The sequence below is a fragment of the Arvicanthis niloticus genome, chromosome 2 (assembly GCF_011762505.2).
Source record: "Arvicanthis niloticus isolate mArvNil1 chromosome 2, mArvNil1.pat.X, whole genome shotgun sequence".
In the NCBI taxonomy this organism is placed as follows: domain Eukaryota; kingdom Metazoa; phylum Chordata; class Mammalia; order Rodentia; family Muridae; genus Arvicanthis; species Arvicanthis niloticus.
The window spans coordinates 43133768-43155066 of record NC_047659.1 but is presented as its reverse complement, the minus strand read 5'-3'; the positions used below and the strand labels follow the sequence as shown (position 1 = coordinate 43155066).

Below are 21299 nucleotides of genomic sequence, written 5' to 3'. Positions count from 1 at the left end.
CTGCGTCTCTGTCTCAGTACTTACAGTCACTTCCCATTGCTCCCCTGTAAAGGATAGTCCTATAAAGAACACTAGTTACCTTACTAACCAGGGTTTCTATGGTGGCTTACAGTGGACAAAGATATATCGGTTAAATATGGGTTTTAATTTTCACCATACTCTTCTGAGACTAACACAGCATTTGTATTTGTCACCTACGAAAGCAAGTATGTCAAAGGTCCTTCATACAGAAACTACTTTAGTGCCTGCACTCTGCATCTCTGTGATTGAGAGGACTCCTTTGCCCCTTTGATTCCTGTAGAGACATATTTCTATACTTAACACCAGCTTTTCTGTGTTGTCTATGGTTTCAGATTGTCTTAACAAAAAGTGAACAGTTGAAATTAATTAGACATCTTTGCTTAATTATGCCAGAAGCAAGCACATTAAGAAACCATATTAACTTGATAAACTAGACACATGTGTGGTAAATATGAGAGGCATAATTATTAATTTCAGTGGTTTTTATTTTCAAGTTTTCTATTTCTTTCAATCTGTCTAAAGAGTGGACTATATTAATGATGCCTATTTAGTACATCCAATACTTTTGATCACAAAGCTTCATTAATTTTAAAAAGTGTGGAAAATAAAATAGAGTGAGCTATCTTATGATATTAAAAAATATCATGTACTATGTTCAAATGTGTTAAAGTCCTTATCTTACAAACATAATCAAATTTTAATACACATGGCTTATCCTTATCTATGAATGAGGCCAACTGAGTTACCATTTAGAGTTTATGTTCATAAAGGTGAAAATATCAGTTATAGAAAATATTGGTTTCAGTAAATAAAATCACCTAAATTCAATAATAACAGCTAAAATATTTACGGTTACCACATATACATTTATCAGAATGATGAAAATACTTTTAGTATGCATGCATACTGTGAGTTCTGTCTGGGTTATCACTAATGTGTATTGAATACAATGTAGAGACTATTTAAATAAACAGTTAAAATTTAGCAATACCAGGCTGAAGGTTTTAATCTGATACAATCATAAACTACTTAATTAATTCAATTTTATTAGGACATTTTAGTAATTGGTTAGTTCTATAGCAAATAACTAGTTCCACAGTTACTAATGCCAGTTACTATTATTATGTCTTAAGGTTTCTTCAAACTCCTATTTTGTTTGAATTTGAAGGACAGGTTGCAGAAATATATACTGCAGATCATATCAGATGTTATTATACAAAAGCAAGTAATGAAAGCAAGAACAGTAGCGAATCAGAAGCCCTCCTGGGTAGCTGTTAGTCCTAGCTTGTTACTTGGTTATTTCCACACACTGTTTTAATTACAAATCATCTGGCTTTGGCACACAGGCTTTCAAATGGGTTAATCTTCTTTCACACTCTTCAATCTCATTTACCACTTAAAAAGGCAGATTCTTCCTGGAAGACCCTGCTCATTTCTGTTGCATGTGCATCCGAGGTTTCATATCCCACGCGCTTAAAAACTCTTTCACTTTCCTGCCATGTCTCTTGAAAATTCCGTCTGAGGTTTGTAGGTGAATCTGCAATATCTAGGATGTGACCAGCGATGACGTCTTCATAGGTCGGTGGGGCATGCTTGAAGTCAAAACCGGATCTGCCAGCTTCTGAACTTCTTGATGATGAGGTTGCTACCTTTGACCCAACAATCTGACTGTCGAACGCATCCACACTCAAGAAATGCTCATTGAGAGACCTTGTTTCAGAATGAACCCTGGGCTGCATTGCAGGAGGGTTCGCTTGATGCTCTCTAGGATGTCTGTAAGAAAAGCCTGTAAAATTAGCAGTTTCCGAAGAAGATGCTAATCCAAATTCCTCCTTGCAAAATGCGTGACTCTCTTGTTTCATGTTGTGGTTTATTTCGCCATTTGCATAAGCTCTTCTCTCTGTCGTCTTTGCTCTGAAAATTGGGTCATTCTCAAATTCCTTAAACCATCTGTTTATTTCATTTTCATGGCCATTCAGAAAACGTTCAGCCATTTGAACAGTTTGATTGGTGGCTTCAAATCTCTCTGTGTGTTCTGATAGGTGGGGCCCTTCCACCTTGCGGATGATTTCAACGGCGTCATAGCTTTCAGTCTCTGGCATTGTTCTAATGACAGAATTTATTTTGTCTTTATGAACATAAGTCTCCTTTTTTTCTGTTTTCTTCACTGCCTCTTGAGCGTCTACAGATTCTCTGAAGGAACCACTAACGACGTGGTTTACACTCACAGGTATTGTGATGGTGGGTGGTGAGTCTCCACCACGGCTTTCTATCTTGATTTGCCTGCGAAGTGTGGCTGGAGACATGACAACTTCAGATCTCTTCTCTACAATTGGAACTGGGGTTCCTGGTGAACAGGGGATGGTGCCTTTGGCTAACCTCGCCGTGGTGTCTTTGAGTCTGACAAGTTGTTCTGAACGACTTCTTGGCGGAGAAGGTGATGTACTTGTTCTGGGAAGTCTAGAGGTATGTTCCATGGGTCTTCTGGGTGGAGGTTCAATACAACTGTTATGTTTAGGGGACTGAGAAAGCTCGCTCGAGGTTTCTGCTCTGCGGGCAGTGGATTCTATTGTAATGAAAGTTGGTGATGGCGGGCGAGTTTTCAAAGAGGGAGGAGCTACCTTACTGCCTTCCCCCTTAGTCTCCTGGTATGTTTTAGCAGGATTATGAGTTGCTGCCTCAGGTTGGGTTGCTACTTGGTGGTGTGTTAATTTTTCTTCTACAATTTTACTTTCTTTCTGTTCAGTGCATTTATTAGAGCTGAGATTACCATTAGACAATTTTAGTGGCATTTCATTAAGATTGGTAGGTTTATCTCTCTGCTTTCCTGTTTGGGAAGCCATCATGGCTGTTCGAATTACATGTTCGCAGTGAACCAGCATATCCTCGGCTTGAGTTTTAATATGTGTTATTTCTTCTTTGACTTTTTCTAAATTATTCTCCATGGCAACACGAACTCCATATTCTCTTTTTTCCTTACTTATCAGCCATACTGGAACAATATTTAACAGTGTCTGAAATGTTTTAAGGCCACTTTTACTTGACTCTGCTTCAAACTGTTTTACTCTAGACAAAATCTGCTGTAGTTCTTCACGTTTTCGCAAGAATTCCAATATATGTATGGCACATTTTCCATCATCCTGCCAGGATTCTTTCACAGAGGAAAATGAAGATTTGTCCTGTCTTATCTCTTGCTCTGAATCTTCAGTGTTAGAGGAGACCTGTCTCTGTTGTTTGCCCTTGTCTCTAAGACATTTTTTCTCCTGCATAACATTGTAAGGCTGGGACAGTTCTTTATGCTCAATTGTACTTTTAGAAGTTTGAGTTTGTGTCTGCTGAAAATTCTGAATTTGTGAGTCCAGGCGTTCATCAATAACCGTTTGTTGGACTAACCTTGGTACACTCTGGTCCTGCAGATGTTCTGGTTTTCTTTCAGCTATTAGTCTGCTTTCTTTTGAACTGCTCATGGAGGAGTCCTGATTTTTTCCTTCCCTCCCCAGGATATTCCCTCTGTCAAACTCCCCAAATCCTCCATGCTTCTTGGAAACTGTGTGGAGCTTACTTTTATGATTTTTCTCTGCATATTCTTTGGGCATCTGTATGGTCACCCGTTTCTCTGTTTTCGGTAACTGAAAATAGTTTTCAGGCATAGATTGCTTATTATCACACTGTGTGCTTTCTTGGGTTTTCTTGATTTCCCTATTCATTTGTTTAGTACTGGTTTGAATGTCAACTTCAGACTGCTTTATGTGATGTTCAGAACTGAGTTTTGTTTCAGTCAGTATATGATCTAGAGTTGGAAGCCTGATAGTTTTCACTTTGGAACTTGGGGAAATAGGTTTGGTTTGGGGAAAGGGTAACTTCTCCACATGTTGCTCAAATGTTTGCTGTGTCTCACATTCTTTGTGACTCTGGTTAATTTCACAAGCTGATTTTGATTGTAGGGGCTCACTTGGGTTCTGTATGCCTTCCTGTCTCAGGGTAAGCTTATCTTCTGAATCAGCTAGAACATGCTGGAGCCTCTCAGTTGCAACTGTCAATGCAGAAGCTGTGGAGGGCTGTCTTTCAGAGTGTTTACTTGCAATCACAGCATTGCTTTTGTGGTCCAGGTTGGGTTGTACCCTCGTGAAGCCTGACTCGTTTCTGGGTGTGGAAATTTCCTGGGTTGCTTTTTGTAGCTCCATTTCTTTCCCCTTCTCTGATAAGCTTTGGTGCTGGGTTTCTGTTTTGATGATGTGGCACGAAGTCTCCTGTCTCTGTTTTGCAAGCTCTTCTTTTTGCTGTCTGTATTTTTCTTCAGCAATCATTAAAGGTGTCTTAAATTTTCTCATGTAAGGCTTAGGACTTTGTTGTTCTGAACCTGATGGAAATGAGTGGGATTTAACAAGGGTTGCAGTCTGTTTTTCCTTGGGTGCTGGAATTTTTGGATCTGTCTGAGAGAGAGAGTCAATGGGCCGCTGATTTCTTCTAAGACTTTTTGTGAATACTTCTTGCTTTGTCTCTGTGTGCTCACTGCCCATTGTCACCATTGATCTTTTCTGATCCTTTGAGAAGGTAGCTTTAATTTCCATATCTGACAGAGATTGTTCCAATTCACTGCTTGAGGAATACTGGCTCATCTTATCTTTAATTCTCTTGGGAAGTTTGGGTTTGGGGAGGGTAGGAGGTGGCGATTTTCCTGTTAGGATTTTAGCCTGTGAGGGAAGCTGATGAGAATCCAAGTGTTCTTTTTGGGAATACTGTTGTAAAAGTGTTTGACTGTGATGTTCTGGAACAGAGGAGGAAAGATGTGCTAGTTGTGATGGAGTTGGAGGAGGGGGATGAGGTAGGGATGTTGACAGACATTCTTGTTCAGATTTTTCATCTACTGGTGGTGGAAGAAGAGGGAGGGTTGGGAGGTTTTCAAATTCAGTCCTTGTCTTCTCTGTGGGTGATGAGGGAGGAAACTCATTTTTTTCAGGCAACAGCATGAAAGGTGGTGGAGGAGGGAGGGGAAACTCAATTTCTGATGATGCATTGGAAGGTGGAGGAGGAGGGGGAGATGGAGGTGGAAGGGAGTCCTCACTTTCTTTTATACTACATGCAGGGTGGAGGTTGATTGGATTAAAGGACTGCTCCAATGCCATTTTTAACTCCTTGGAAGTATTTGTCTTCATTAGAAAGTCCTGGCTTTCTAGACAAACATCAATTTTCTGTTTCTTGTCAGTTGCTTGAATTCTTTCGTGGTTTTTCCCAGAGACTGTCACATCTGGTACACTGTGAACATCCTTACCTATAGGCAAAGGTTGAAGGCTCATGTCATTTTTCTTCACATCTTTATTAGAGTATTGCTTTTCCTGGTGTCGCAAGGCTTCCTTCTGAAAGTCGTTTGTCATCCCAATGTTTTGGATATTTTTTTGATTCTTCCCATAGGAATTCTTGAACTGAGACTTCCAGTGATCATTCCCTAGTTCACAGGTTTCAGTCTGTTGCTTTCTAAATGTTTTATTCACTGACTGGGTGGAGCTAATGGCATCATTCTTTGATTCTCTCACATTCTCTGATTCCTTGGTTTTTAGATTGTCCTTCATTGACATGGTTGCAGTTAAATGTTTGTTCATATGGTCACCACTACACAGATATTCTTTGCTCTCAGTCCAGACACCCATTCTGTCACCCATGTCTAAGACATTTTTCATAGCTCTATGTTCTGAATTAGACATTTTTCTAAGGCTTTTCTCAAGAGCATCATTGTTTTGTTCACGATCAATGACAATCTTTACAGTGCCCTTAGGGGCTTTGGGAAGATTAGCCTCAGTTCTTTCCTCTATTAAAGACCGATGGCAGGATTTCTGTGTAGTTTCATCAAGAGTGCCTGGTCCTGCTTGCTGCCTGCTTGCTGGCTCAAATGGTCCTGGCACTGGTTGAAGAAGACTTTTTTTGTCTCTCTGGACAGTCGCTGGATGAATCCCTATTTTTTGTCTTTCTGAGAATTGTAGCATGCCAGGTAGTGCATCTTTGACTATTCCCTGTTTTTCAACCTCTTTGAAACCACATTGTTCTTCTTTCAAAGACCTTAATGATGTTTTAAGATCATCCAATATCAGCTCCTTTTTCAATATTTCAGTCCTTGTATTTGTAACCTTTTCAAGGCACTCAATAGCTTGCCCAATATCACTAGACATGCCACCAGATTGTTTAAGTTCTTTCTGTCTGTCGCCTGACTCCTTTAGTGACTTGAGTATGGCCAGCCTGTCATCTTTCATAATTTCTTCTGTTTTAGACACTGTTTTCTGACTCATGGCCTGGTTAAGAGAATTCAGAGTTGATTTCAAATCATCTTTCATAATCTCTTCTTTCACTGTCTTATAAGAGGAACTCTGAGGCTCTGTCATGAAGACTTTGACTGTATTACGCACATCTCCAGGGATGATGTCAGTTTCACTAATGGTACGCTCAAAGGAAGACTGCCGTTTCTTTAGTAAGAATTTTGTTCCCTCAACATCACCACCGATTATTTCTTCCTCTCCTTCTTGCTTTCTAGCTGTGAGTGTTTCACTTGACCCTGCTTGCAGTTGCTTGAGGTAATCCAAAGCTCCAGTTTCTATGCATGTTGTGAAGAACTGAACGTTTCCCCTCTCCGAAGCATCGATTTTTGTCCTTTCTGATATTTTATCATTTGATGCAGAAGATAAAAGGTTATGAATGGTGCGCCTCACATCACCTCCCAGTATGTCTTCTCGCTCAGTCTTGTCGCCAGCATTTTCATGAAGAAGACAATAGATAGTCATGTTAATATCTCCCTTTTCATCTTCTTGAATTAATATGCCTTTCTTTGTACATCTTTCCTCCGAGAACAGCTTTTGGATTGCTTGTTTTACATCCCCTTTCACTATCTCTTCCTTTTCAGCATGAAATTCCATTGATCTGTTTAATAATTGAGTTTTAGTAAAATTGACATTTCCCTTCTCTTCTTCACTGACAAATATCTCTTTCTTTGTGCAGTCTCTTTGGGAAAGTAAATTCATCATTATGTTTCTGAGATCAGCTCTGATAACTTTTTCCTTCTGGATCTCAGGAGTTGTTTGGTTCATGAGCTTGTATTTTGCCATTCTGACATCCCCAACTTCATCAGCTTCAATGATAATTCCGGGAGCTTCAACAACTCTTCGAGAGTAGAGGTCTTCCAAGGTTTTTTTAATGCTTTTACCAATAATTTCTTCTTTCTCTACTCTAGTTTCATTAAATTCGTGAATAGGTGTTGTTTCAAAGAGCCACGTAGTTGTCTTGACATCTGATGGAGGAATTTCTTCCTTGGTCATTTTGGTGTTGTTTTCATCGAGTTCCTTAATGGAATCCAAAGTCTGATTTTCAAAAAGCCACACCGCTTGCTTCACATCACCTTTCTGCACATCTTCCTGGGTGACTGTCTTAATATTTTCATATCTGGACCCTTCTCCCAGCTCATCTATGCTGTGAGTTTCAAAGAGCCAAGTAGAAGTCTTAACATTGCCCTTTTGTATTTCATTGACGCTCACTGTTCTTACATAATTCTTCTTGTCACCACCTTCAGACTCAAATAATTGCTTATTCATCTGCACATTGCCTCCTTGAATATAGTCAACAGTGGGCACAATATTATGTGATTTGTCTAAAATCATATCCAGTGGTTGAGTTTCAAACCTGTATCTGACAGAACTCACATTCCCCTTCTGAATGTCTTCCTGCGTGACAGATTTAATAACGTATACATCTTCTGATTCATTAATTGAGTCTAATGGTTTTGTTTCAAAGAGCCACCTTGTTCCTCGTACATCTCCGTGAATTGTTTCCTCTTTTTTAACTGTTGTCACTTCATGATAAAACCCTTCTTGGTCTCGAATCGCATAGAGTGGTTGAGTTTCAAAAAGCATTTTGTAGCTTTTCACATCACCTTTTATTACTTCCTCAGCATTTGTTTCTCTTGTGCTGATGCCATTAGATTCATCTTTAATCTCATCTAAAGAAAATGTCTCAAAAATGAAGCATCCCTTTTTCACATCTCCACCTTGTATGTCTGTCACTGTCTTAACCAATCCATCCCCTTCTTGACTTTCTTTTATCATATCAATAGGTTGGTTTTCAAATAGCCACCTACAACTTAAAACATTGCCTTTCTGAATGTCTTCGGTTTTCAGGGTTTTGATCTTATTCAAAACGTTCTCTGAATTGCAACTTATAGAGTCTAAAGACTGATTTTCAAACTTATACTTCATGCCAGAGACATCCCCAGATTGTATGTCCATCTCCATGGGCTTATTTTCTTTCCCTTCTTCCCCCTGTATGTTGTCCAGATTTTCGGTCTCAAAAAGAAAACATGCTGTCCGAACATCCCCACCTTTTATCTCCTCTTGTTTCACAGTTTGAAGTTTTATTGTTGCTTCAGAGTCATCTTTTATGGCATCAAGTGGCTGAGTTTCAAATAGCCATGTGCAGGTTCTAACATCACCTTTATGAATATCTTCAGAGCTGGTCATCAAAGAAGCTTTTTCATAAAGAGACTCCATTGGCTGGGTTTCAAATAGCCATTTACAGGTTTTGACATCTCCTCTAACAATATCAGTACTTTGTTCAGTTTTGCTGTCTGTTTCTTCCACATTGCTAAAATATTTAATTGAATCAAGAGGTTGGGTCTCAAACAACCACTTAGCAGATTTCACATTCCCTGCCTGTATTTCTTGAGCAGATATTCCTCTAATTATCTGAAATTTATGAAGGCTTTCATCGAATTGGTCAATGGGCCTTGTTTCAAAAAGCCATCTACAGCTTCTTACATCACCTCTTACTATTTCCTCTTGCTGGACGGTCTTTACTTGGTGGTATTTTCCAAGATGGTCTTGAATGGCATATAGTGGTGTTGTCTCAAAGAGAGATTTATTCAACTCCACAGTGCCTCTTGTGACTCCTTCTACCTCGATATGATGTGATGCATCAACCTTAATTAGATTATTGGATTCGAAGTCATGTGTATAGTTCTTTACATTCCCTCTATCAACTGCTTCTAGCCTCACTGTCCGGGTGTATTCTTTCTTATCTTCTCTAATATCTTCTAAGCGTTGAGTTTCAAAAACCCATTTTTGGTGCTTAACATCCCCCTTTTCTTCTTCAGAGGCAGTGATTTTTTGAAGCTTTCCAATATCTGGGCTGTCATTTAAAGCCTCTATTGGGATTGTTTCAAATAGGTGTTTGGTGGTTTTTACGTCCCCTCCTATTCTCTCTTCAGGTGATACACTGTCCATATCAGGAGATTCTTTTAGAATGTCTAATGGCTGTGTTTCAAACATCCAACACTTTCTAGAAACATCTGTACCTATGACTGCTTCTGTTTTCAACGTAGCCTCACCTGACTCTTCTTTGATTTTTTCCAGTGGCTGAGTTTCAAATAGCCACTTTGCTCTACTCACTCCACCTTTGACATTTTCTTCCATGGATATTCCTCGAACAACTTTAATTTCTGTGATGTCTTTGTTTATTGTGTCCAAAGGCTGTGTTTCAAACATCCAACGTGCCGTTCTTACGTCTCCCTTTTCAATGTCTTCTCTCTGCACAGTTTTAATTTCTAGCATTTGGCCTGAACCATCTCTAATGACATATAATGGTTGAGTTTCAAAACACTTTATGCTTCTCCTAACATTTCCTTTAATTTCTTTGAGTTCTGATCTTAGTTGTAATAAGTTCATTTCATCCACTGAGTGAAGCTGTCCAAGTTGATCTAGTTTTTGAGTTTCAAACATGTATCTTACAGTCTTCACATCTCCCCCAGTTATATCCTTTGTAACAGTAGATACTGTTTCTTCTTGACATTCATGCATTTTGTTCATGGAGTCTAAAGGCCTTGTTTCAAACATCCACCTTGCTGTGCAAACATCTCCTCTAGCCAGCTCAGGAATTTTCTCAGTGTTTCCTTCAGTGCCAGCAGAAGGGACTCCCAGTGCATCTATTGGCTGAGTTTCAAACATCCAAGTTGTATACTTCACATCACCTCCAGCAATGAGTTCTTGGTCAGCAATGCCTTTGGAAGTGTACCCTTCATCTGTAGAACCATGGTTGATAGAATCTAATGGCTGATTCTCAAAAATCCATCTTATTGACTGTACCTCTCCTTTCAGAATTTCATCCCATTCCAGGTTTTCTTTTTCTGAGTTCAAATCTTTCTGAGAACTGTCATTTGTATTTTCGAAAACATACCGAGCTTGTTGTACATCTGCTGATATCGAGTTCCCTGAGTTTATCTGGCTAGAAACAATTTCAGAAACTTCACTGATATAATCTTTTTCTAAGTTTTTTCTTAACTCTGGATGGATATGCCTGTATAAACGGTTTAATTCATACAAATTTCTTTGCTTGGAATATAAATCTTTGGGCATTGGTAGTCTTCTAGGAGGGTTGGGGAATTCAGGGGACTGGGAAAATGCTGTCATATCCATTGGTGTCTGAAAAACATCAGGTGGGGGAGGAGGAAACTCTTCCATCTTTCCTGAAGGGGTGCCATTGTTTTCTGCCAGGGTTGTTGAAGTCAGACTGCGATTACTATAACTTGAGGTTGAGGTTTCCTTCCTCTGCCTGGTTGAAGTATAAGAAGAAGAGGTACTCACAGCTGGTGATGGCTTTAAGGTTTCTTCACTGTCATTTTCAATCTTTAAGAGAGAAAATCAAAGCTTACCACGATGATTGTAGTATGAAGATTTCCTGAGCCCTACCTTATACCTGTCCACATCAGGATTCTGCCATGATGCCTTCCTTGGAAAAGAGGTATGCATTGTGTTTAAACCTACTTGGAAAAATATTCAATGTGTGTTAATAAGTATCATTCTATTTTTTAAAATAATAATGCTTTTCAATCAACTAGTGACTCGGTATTTCAACACTAATACATATTCTTTTCAACCAGTGTCTCAGTATTTTAAAATTAATACATATTCTCTCTCTCTCTCCCTCTTTTTTTTTTTTGTTTGAGACAGAATTGATCTTTGTAGCTTTGACAAGCCCGGAACTCACAGGGATCTTCTTGCATCTGCCTCTCAAGTGTTGAGCATAAAGGTGTATGACACTTTGCTTGGTGTAACATTTACACATATTATTAAAATTTCCCTCTTTACTTGATAAGAAAAGTAATATTCAGAAAAAGAGAACATGTCTTGAAATACTTTTGTGGAGTTTTTTGGTTTTCATTTTTGTGTGTGTGTGGCGTTTAAAACAGAGCATGTAACCATATGGCATTTAAAATCAACTTAATTACTTTAGTTGATGTTAGAGACTTTAAAGCATACATGACTCTCTTCATGTTTGCCAGTGGTTGGAGTGATCTAACTCTACCTCATAGATCAATACTCTCTTTATGAAACAGAATCAAAGCTAGTCCAAAATTTTCTGTGAAGAAAATGCCACACAATTCTACTATATTTAAGTATGACACTAAGACCAAATATTTTCCTGTATAGAGAAATTACCTTACCTTTATACACTTGGCTGGAGATGTTGTTTCTTTATCAGAATAGAGGAAGTTTTCCTGGGAAGACTTTTCAAATTGCTCTTTTAAAATCTTAGTAGAAACCTTAGGAATCTCTTCGTCTTCTGGAGTATCAATAACTACAAAGAGAAGTCAAAGATAACAGAGATATTCTATAATGAATAAAATGGCATTTGAGAAGAAAACGCTATGCTGCATTACACTTCTTATAATGTAAATTAAAGGATAAGACTCAAAGGAAAAAATTATGCACAAAGCATTACTTCAGCTAGAAATGTAGAAGTGAAGCAAGAAATACTAAGGAAGAAACAGAAAACTTTTGGTAGGAGTGGGGGCCAAGAAAGATGGCGTAGCAGTTGGGTTAGCTTGATGCGCTTGCAGGAGACATAAGTTTATTTCACAACACTCATGTTGTTGTATCACAACAGCTTGGAAATTCAACTGTAGTGGATCATATGCCCTCTTCTGACCTCCTTGGGTTCTCTGTCTCTCAGTCTGTCTGTGTCTCTCTCAGTCATTCAGTCTCTTTTTGTCTCTGTGTCTCTTTCTGTCTATTTTACTCTGTGTCTTTTCCTCTTTCTCTGTACCTGTGTCTTTTTTTTTTCTGTCCCTGTCTCTGTTTCTCTCTCTCTCTTGCACACACACACACACACACACACACACACACACACACACACACACAGATACTACAAAAATAAAAATAAACCTTAAAAGAAATTTGGAGTGCTTATTTCTGGATGGGGATATTTTCAAAATTTCTGCAACTGTGTTCTAATTCTAGAGTCAGTAAAAATAAAATATCTTAAAGAACAAAAAGAGTAATGGAGGCCTACTTTTCTTATTTGTTTGTTTGTTTGTTTTTGGATACTTTGAGACAAATTTTCAGTCTATAGTCTAGGCCAGCCTCATCTTACTGTGTGGCACATGTTGGCTTTGAACCTGCAGCAATCTTCTTGCTTGAACCTCCTAAATACCAAGATTACTAGCATGAGTCATCAAACCTAGCAAGTGGAATACTGCCTTTCTTAAGTAGCAAGACCCAAGTAAAATTTAGGACACAGCAGGGTTAAATCTTTCTTTTTATCTCATCAGAGAAGCAAGTCTTGTACAAGTAAACAGCCGCACTTTATCTTCTGAAAACATCTAGACATTTCCATGTAATCTCAACTCTTGTGTGTTGAGAAGTAAATATATTAGTTTCTAAATTTGTCATTAATATTAATATGATGTAGGTAATTTTATTGTCAGAGTGCTTTATAAGCAATAAATTTTATTCTAGGTCCCAAGGTAAAAAAAAAAAAAAAAAATCGGTAGCTCTTACCTTATCAACTGTTTGGAGTTTAGGTGAATTTATCATAGGTCTGATGTGCAATGAGCTATTTAAAAAACATTACATGTACTACCAGAGTCAAAATCTAATTATATGCAGAAATGCTATCTTGCCCTCTTCGGGAACATGAGTCATAGTTACTAAAGTTACTTGGTGGGCAGGACTGGGTTTTGAAAGTCCTCCAAACCCAGACACACCCCCCAAAACAAAGATAGTGCTGGACCAATAGTTCTAGACTGTTACCTGTTTCTTGAACATATTGATGAAACTGCGAAGCTTGGTTTGTTTCCTCGGTGTGCTTTTCAAGATGTGACATCTGTGTTTAAAAACAATTTTAAAAGAACAATTATTTTGAAGAAGATGGTGATTTGAGCAGTGAACATAATCTTCATTTTATAGTGTTTTTCTTCTGAGAATTTGGTATGTGTTGAGGGATGTTAGCTACTATTTCTATTGTTTATTTTTATGTGTACTCAAGTTAGAACAGAACATATGTGAATAGTACCTAACTGCAGGCATATTTTTAGGGTGCTTGTTTCATTTTTAAAAATATTTCTAACTGGAAAATAGGGTTAGACACACTGCTGTGTATTTATACTAAATACATGTACCAAAGCATATGTTTATAGCAAAGTCAGAAATTCTACACAGTTCTGAAGACTATTTGAAAATTACCGTGTTCTTAAGAAATTACCATTTCTGCTTTGAAGCCATCAGTTCCACGTCCTTTAGAAACTTCTTGTTCATTCCTTCTTATTTCTTGACTGCTGTGGATTGCCTCCTGAAAATGAGCAATTGGACGTATAAACAGATGGACAATTCAAGGGAACATCTGAAAAATGAACTATTTATTACTGTAGTTTCATTAGTAGATAATTCTGAAAAGAGGAGGGAGGGGAGAGAAGAAGAAGAAGAAGAAGAAGAAGAAGAAGAAGAAGAAGAAGAAGAAGAAGAAGAAGAAGAAGAAGAAGAGGAGGAGGAGGAAGAGGAGGAGAAGTTAGAGGAGGAGAAGGAAGAGGAGGAGGAAGAAGAAGAGAAGGAGGAAGAGGAGGAGGAGGAAGAGGAAGAGAAAGAGGAGGAGGAAGAAGAGGAAGAGGAAGAAGAGGAGGAGGAAGAGGAGGAGGAAGAGGAGGAGGAGCAAAAGGAGAAGGAGGAAAAGCAGGATTAGGATCTGTGGCCAGAGCAGCTGCCAAAGTACAGTATTATAAATATAGTTATTTAAAATAAAATGGCATTTTCTAATTGTTTTACACTTAAGAAGTTCAGAAATTCTGATTATGTCTCACTAGGTGTTGATGGGTGTGAAAAGGCATCAATTCCTTTCTACCGGCCCTATGGGAGAACTTTCTTTGTTTTTGGCAGCTTTTGGAAGCTGCCAGTCTCCTTTGGTCAAGGCCTTCTCTTTTGCTTAGCTAAGGTTCTTTCTCTCCATTACCTTCCTGATGTCATCTTCAACTTCTATGGACATTTGTGATTATGCTGGACTGATCTGAATGGACCTGAATTTTCTTATTATAAGATCAGGTGACTGATAGTTTTATTTAATCTACAATCTTAATTCTGATTTGTAAAATGATTTAACTCATTCAAAAATTCTTTAGCTGAAGACATAAATATCTTTAGAAGCCATTGTCCTATCTGCTTCCTCTTGTAAGTAGCTTGTGCCCAGCGTGTAAAGATGAAAAATATGGAAATTCATAAAGAAAAAATATATTTTTGTTCATTAGACATGTTATCATATATCTATGACCTATTATAATCTTTATATTGATTATCCAGTACCACGAGACACTATTAGAAGTATCACAGCCTGTTGGAATAAGTACGTAATTGTTGGGGTGGACTTTGAGACCTTTCTCAAAGCCACGTTGGACAGAGTCATCTCCTGGGTGCCTTCCAATCAAGACATTGAACTCTTGGCTCCTCCAGCACCATGACTGTTTAAACACTGCCATGCTTCCTGCCTTGGTGATACTGAACTGAACCTCTGAACCTGTAAGCTAGCCCAATTAAATGTCCTTTGTAAGAGTTACCTTGGCGATGGTGTCTTTTCACAGCAGTGGACCCTAACTGAAACAACCATGTTTATTTTTGCTCTATTCAAAATGGCTAGAAATTGGAAACAATAGCAGGATAAATAAAGAAAAAGCGGTACATTTATACAAAGGAGTATTTACTCAGTTGTTAAAAAATGGCATCTTAAAATTTACAGGCAATTGGACAGAACCAGAAACAGTTATGCTGGCTGAGATAACTCAGTCTGGCTGAGATAGCTTTCTGAGACTCAGAAAGATAAATATGATATCTATTTTTTATATGTTGGTATTAGCCATTAAGTAAATGTTAAGGAAGCTACAAAGAGGTTAGGTTTAGAGGAAGGGATTAGGAGGAGACACATGGATCATATGAAGTCACAGATTTGGAGCTATCAAGGACCTAGACAGGTCTGCACCAGGTCCGCCACATCCCTATTTATTTCTAAGAATTCATATGTTTGCAATTATGTAAAATTGGACTCTCACATCTTTATTTATGCCTAGGAGATTAGTACTCCTTTTGAGATTTAACTTTTTAAAAATTATTTGCTTATAGCAAAAATAATCTAGTGAGCATAGGTGTATTGCTTTTGTTAAGTAGCAAAGTAGTTAAGAATTAAAATGTATATTTACAGTTATTTAAATAGTTTTTTAAAGATATATTTATTTTATTCATATGAGTACATTGTAGCTGTCTTCAGACACACCAGAAGAGGGCATCGGATCCCATTACAGATGGTTGTGAGCCACCATGTGTTTGCTGGGAATTGAACTCAGGACTTCCGAAAGATCAATCATGGCTCTTAACCATCGAGCCATTTCTCCATCCCCAGTTTAAAAGTATCAATTTGTAATCTTGTAAAGAATGCAATTAATTCATGGCAGTTTGCTTTTGTCTGCATCTTTTGCAATGTACATTACACATTCAGGGTTTAGTTTGCCTGGCTTTCCACAGGGATATTTGGCATGCCATGTTAGATATTTGATAAACTAAGCAATAGATAGTCATTGATTTAGAGATATATAGGATAATCTAATTCCAATATAGCTTTCTCAGAATGAGAATTTAAAAATTATTGCCCCAGAAATCTACAAAATATAATGGAAAATCTGGTGTTTATATTTTAAAAGTTATGTTACATTTTATTAAGGTGAAGTAGACCACTGAATATGTTTTGTTGTTTCCTAAAGAGAATAGTTTCCAATCCCTAGTTAAAGACTTGTGTACTTCAAATGACATTAGGTAAATGCTTGTCACATAATTTCCATTATAAACAAGTTCATATGATGAATGAACCAGAGCAGAAAGAATAAAATAGCAAATTCCCATGAACACATTAATTCTATTTAAACTCCTATTTTCCAGGTATGTGGTACAGCTTGGGACAGAACTGTTGAGGGACAGAACAATGAGAAAGAAGAAAAAACTATTTCTTCTTGGAAGAGTGTAGAAAGGAGACGATCCACATTGCTTCCTGTAAGTTCAAAGATTCAGAATTCCATGGGACAAGATGCCTGGCATTGCCAGCCTTTACCAGATGGTATTGGAAGCATCCTACAGGATAGAAAGATAAGAGGCACCCACAAGAACAGGGGGAAAAACACAGGGGAACAAAGAGTGACTCTTGGACCAGTGACAGAGCTTTCCATCTCTAGAGAAATAACAAGAGCATCCTTTAGTGTTCTAATGTCAATTGGACAGTGAAAGAGCAAAGGGGATTGAGAATACTCGGAGAACCAGGGGTCAGGGGAGCATTGCGAACAAGTCCCTCTCAATCAAAAGAACAAAGTTCATATGAACTCCGGAAGTACTTAGCTGAGGTGCAATGTGATCACTTAAGCAGGTCTCTGTCTGAAAGCTCATGTACTAGCACTGGCCTCTAAACATACCACACTTGTCCCATGTAGTGATTTTTAACATTTTGGATTAGCTCACATTACAAAAAACTAATGCCTCTTTCTGCTTTTGAAAGGTGAATATCTGACAATAACTGGTTCATATTTCAACACTGCAGTATCTGGCCAACACAAAGTAGTGGTCAATCTTCTTGGATGGGACATGTACCACCAAGCTCCAATATCCTTATTATTTTATAACATTTGCCAAGATGATATATAAAATATGCTTTTATTCCGGTGCTCATAAAAATGTTAGTTTCTGATACTTACCACTGGTTGTTATTCCGAAAGAGAGTAAAGTGACAAAATTCTCTTGTATAAAAGACAAAGTCAAAATACTCGAGATACAAGTACTGCTATTTGTGACAGAAAATAAAAAAGCCTAGAAATAAATGCTTTTGAAATATGTCTCAAAATTTATCACTTTTCAGAGGGAAAATATAATTAGCATGTGCATATTCAAGAAAAACTAGCCAGTGCTTATGACCTCCTAATCCATTTTCTTGTAGGAGATGGGACAACAACAGAAGCAATAGACGTGCACATCAATTGTATTTATAGTTGTAGGTTTTAACTTCAGCATTTATGTGCCATTGCTAAGTAGAACTGTAATTGCTACACTAGTTTGCTATGTGAGCATCAGTGCATGGATTTTACTGTCCCCTGGTTGCTGTAACTTATGCAAAGTCTCTCGTAAAATATTCCAAGATTGTGCTTCTGTCATTTATTCTGGTTTTCATTTGGCAAGTACTTAATTTGAATTTTAAATTTTACTCTTTCTTTCTAATTTTTGTTGTCTAGAGTTTAGGATTAGGTGTAAGAATTCATCACTAAAATGCACAGACAGAACTCAAATTACACAAATAAAATATAATAAAAATTCTAGTCAGAACACTACACACACGTCCACATGAAACGATACATGAAATTGGTTGCTGAAATTAAATTCAACTAGAGACCAGGCTGAATGAGAACAGGCTGTTTCATTCTCAGGTAGATTAGCCAATAGCTAGGCATGACGAGTTAATATTAACTTCCTCTTGGACTGGATACATTGTAATCTTTGGCAAACCACTAAATAACACTGCAATTCAGGTTTTTCATTTTATGTTACCATTAAAAGAAAGAAGAAGAGGTAATATATACATATACTTGAAAGCTGGAATCTGAAAGATGGATTTTTAAAAACAGTTGCCAAACACTAAAAAAAAACAGTTGCCAAACACTAAGGTATATGCATGGCTTACCTATATTTCATGTCAACTCATATATTAACCAGATGTATTACATACAATCTCTTAGGAAATTTTTCTAGCACAGCAAATGTTCATATCCTAACTATTCAATTTGTTTTGGTCACTACAGAGAAAGGGGTGGCTAATTTTTACCCACAATAATGCATATTCAGTTTAAGTCTATTGGGGAAGAAAAAAAAACCCCAATTCTCTCAAAGTAAAAAAAACAGTTCTTGCTCAGTGTCAGTGGAGATATTTTACATATAACTATTCTCATTTGTAATGAAGTTAGAAAGGGTTATGCTATGTGAACTTAGCTGCATTTCTGTCAAGCAGACATAAGTGAAACAAAAACATGCCAGTTATCCCAAGGAAAGGAAAACTTCAAGGTTCAAGACTGATAGAACAAATAGCTCTTTCTTTTCAGGGCTGAGTTTAAAAACCTATGGTTGAGCCAGATATTGTTTTGATTTGCATATGTTCAAGTGAAAATGTTTCTCTTTGATTTTTTTAAAACAATATATATATATTTAAAAAATATCTGCTAAAAGTCATAATATGCTATTTGACATGTACTTGTTGGGTTAATGGTTTAACTTTTTTTACATTCATCATAGTATTTGAAGGCTTGACTCAAGTTTTTTTGGTGGGGGATATTTCTAATATTTTCTTACATTGTTAGGTATTCAGCTTCTCTTATTTCTACGACTGCCTACTTACAACTGGGTCATTTAGCTATTATACCTCACAGCTATAGTTAACAGGCATAGTTGTTAGGTGAAGCTACTGAAGTTAATGTATATGATGTTAACATGACAATTAGTTCACAAAGTTTACTCAGAGAAAGGTCTTGATTCGGATGATCAGACTGTCTATGGAACAGTGAGGACAGGGCAGTAGTGAGAACATCATCAAAGGGAAAAGCAGCTGTACCAAGAAAGAACAAATACAATCCAAAAAACAAACAAAAGAAAAAAAACCTTCAAATCAACAAAACATTTTCAACTCATTTTAAAACACATTAATGGTGCTATGAAAACTAGTCCCTGGTCATTTTTGTTTGTTTGTTTTACTAACATACTATTACAGAGTTCATGAATCTGATATGCTGCCAAGTACTACATATAAACAGTCATACGATGCTCTGGTAGAGTTACTGTGCTATGAAAAGCAGATTGTGATAGTTGTAACAATGGAAAATGATTTGATTAATTTTAAATTTGTATACATTGTTAAAAAAAAACAAGTGTTAAGCCAACTGTAAATCCTGATTTTTTAATGACTCAATATACTCAGAAGCAAAATGTTACTTGTTTCAGTAATAACTCTGTCTAAAATTATGAGACTTTGCCAGAAAGATTATTATGTTTTAAGGGGCTGAATTAAAAATATTTTAAAGTTGAGATAGTGCCATTCTTTTTAAAAACTATTGTTTTCTCAGATGATGACATATGCATTTATTTGTTCAACCAGTTATGTTGCAAGAATACTTCCATGTATTTATGCTAAGCATTGGTGACATTATTATAGTCAGTTCCTGAGATTATATTTTTATCATATCTATCCTCTATTATGTATCTATCATCATATATAACAATCTATAATCTATATATTTTGAAATTTTTACTTCTCTGTGGTTATTTGTCTTATATATGCATATGAAAATATACACATTCATATTTATTGGTATAAAACTTTTTGAGTGAAACAAAGTACTAAATATATACAAGTGTGTGTGTATGTGTGTGTGTGTGTGTGTGTGTGTGTGTGTGATTATGAAAGTTTTTTGGAAGATTCCTGAAGAGGACTATTATGTAATTAATTTAACTCTTTTGTCCAATTATATTTTGATTACATTTAGATATTACATCAGCAGTAATTTTAAATAAAAGATGCTTAGTTTAAAACTGAAAAAGTATGTTTGTCCTTTTCTGGGTGGATTCTGACTACCTAGGGCTAAGTTTAAATGCTGGAATATGGACTCTCCTCTTCTTTAAGTATATTACTTAAAGAGCCATCAAGTCTGAGTCTAAAAGAGCTGAGGATTTATAAAAACAGCATATAAAATATTTACTCTCAACTGGGTCATCAAATATATTAGTTACATAAATACAAATATTTACTTGGCAAATGGAAAAAGCAGCTTACTATAAACAGTCAACTTACAATCAATAAAAATTTTCTCTAGAGTCTTTTTGAAGAAATGTTAACATATATTATTACTGATTCACATAAAATAGAATATCTTACAATCAAACAGAAACTAGAATCATAAATAATAATATAATAAAGGGAAATGGACAAAACAATAAACACAGCAAAATTATCCATTAAAATGTTAAAAAGATTAAAAATGTCTAAGAAAAGATAGTCAGCAAGGAGCATTTTTCCTATATTAATTAATATAAAGCAAGAAGAAAGTATTCTGCTCCTTACTCTGCAATAGCCCTTAGCTTACTCAGGTACAAGGTAGCTAGCAATATATCAATTCTCCTTCAGCCAGAGCTTTCTTTTCTTACCCATTTAACTCTGCAGACTTTGAACTGTTTCAGTATCAGTACTCATTCTATTCCATCTAACCTTATATCAATCCTTTACAGTTATAATAATCTTTCTGAAAGGTATATCTGTTCATCTTACTCCCCTGTTAAAATTTCAAGGGTCCCTGGTGCCTTGAGAATAAGGTGAAAATTCTTACATATACCATCTTTTCTAATATCTTTCATTTTTAGATTATGCCTCCAATAGCATGTGCAAGCTATTCCCCCTTTTACAAGGTATAGTTTCACATTTCATATTGCATGAGTTATCCCTCAGAATAACTTATTCCAAGTTTCAACTGAGTCTCTTCTGCCTTCAGGCATCTTTGATCTATGCTTGAGCTATTTTTTCTTTTTTTGCAAGTCCAGAAACAAAGAAAAAAATTAAGTTTCAACAAACACTTATTTCCTGCTAGTAGAAAAGTAGTGGGCTGGGAAATGTTCTTAAGAGAGTGGAACAAATTCTTCATATTTTGATTCTTCAAAACAATCATGATCCCTTAGACATAAAAAAAGTCTAAAGAAACTGGCAGAAAGTTGCTCTGTGACCACGTAGCCAGTGGATCTATTGTTTTATCTTTATATTAATTACTATATAGTGAACAGCCAGTTCACAACATTTAATCTAGAGACTGATTTCCATACTTTACCATTTAATAAAAGGCATTGTTATATGACTTTTATCTTGACTACAAACCATATTAAATTTTTAAATATTTCATTTTTTTTCATTTGCACCTTAAACTTACA

At 36.6% G+C, this 21299-nt stretch overlaps 1 protein-coding gene across 2 annotated transcripts in view; it reads right to left on the bottom strand.

Annotated features, from left to right (window-relative positions):
- The window catches only part of LOC117703684 (xin actin-binding repeat-containing protein 2), an 82563-nt gene that overhangs the window by 7925 nt on the left and 53339 nt on the right, over positions 1 to 21299 (bottom strand). For both annotated transcript variants that reach the window (XM_034495462.2, XM_076928847.1), the window contains exons 4-7: positions 13534 to 13620; positions 13083 to 13155; positions 11495 to 11628; positions 1415 to 10676 (exon numbers count right to left, since the gene is read on the bottom strand). In XM_034495462.2, coding sequence (XP_034351353.1) covers positions 1415 to 10676; positions 11495 to 11628; positions 13083 to 13155; positions 13534 to 13620 — 9556 coding nt within the window. The remainder of the gene's footprint in view (positions 1 to 1414; positions 10677 to 11494; positions 11629 to 13082; positions 13156 to 13533; positions 13621 to 21299) is intronic.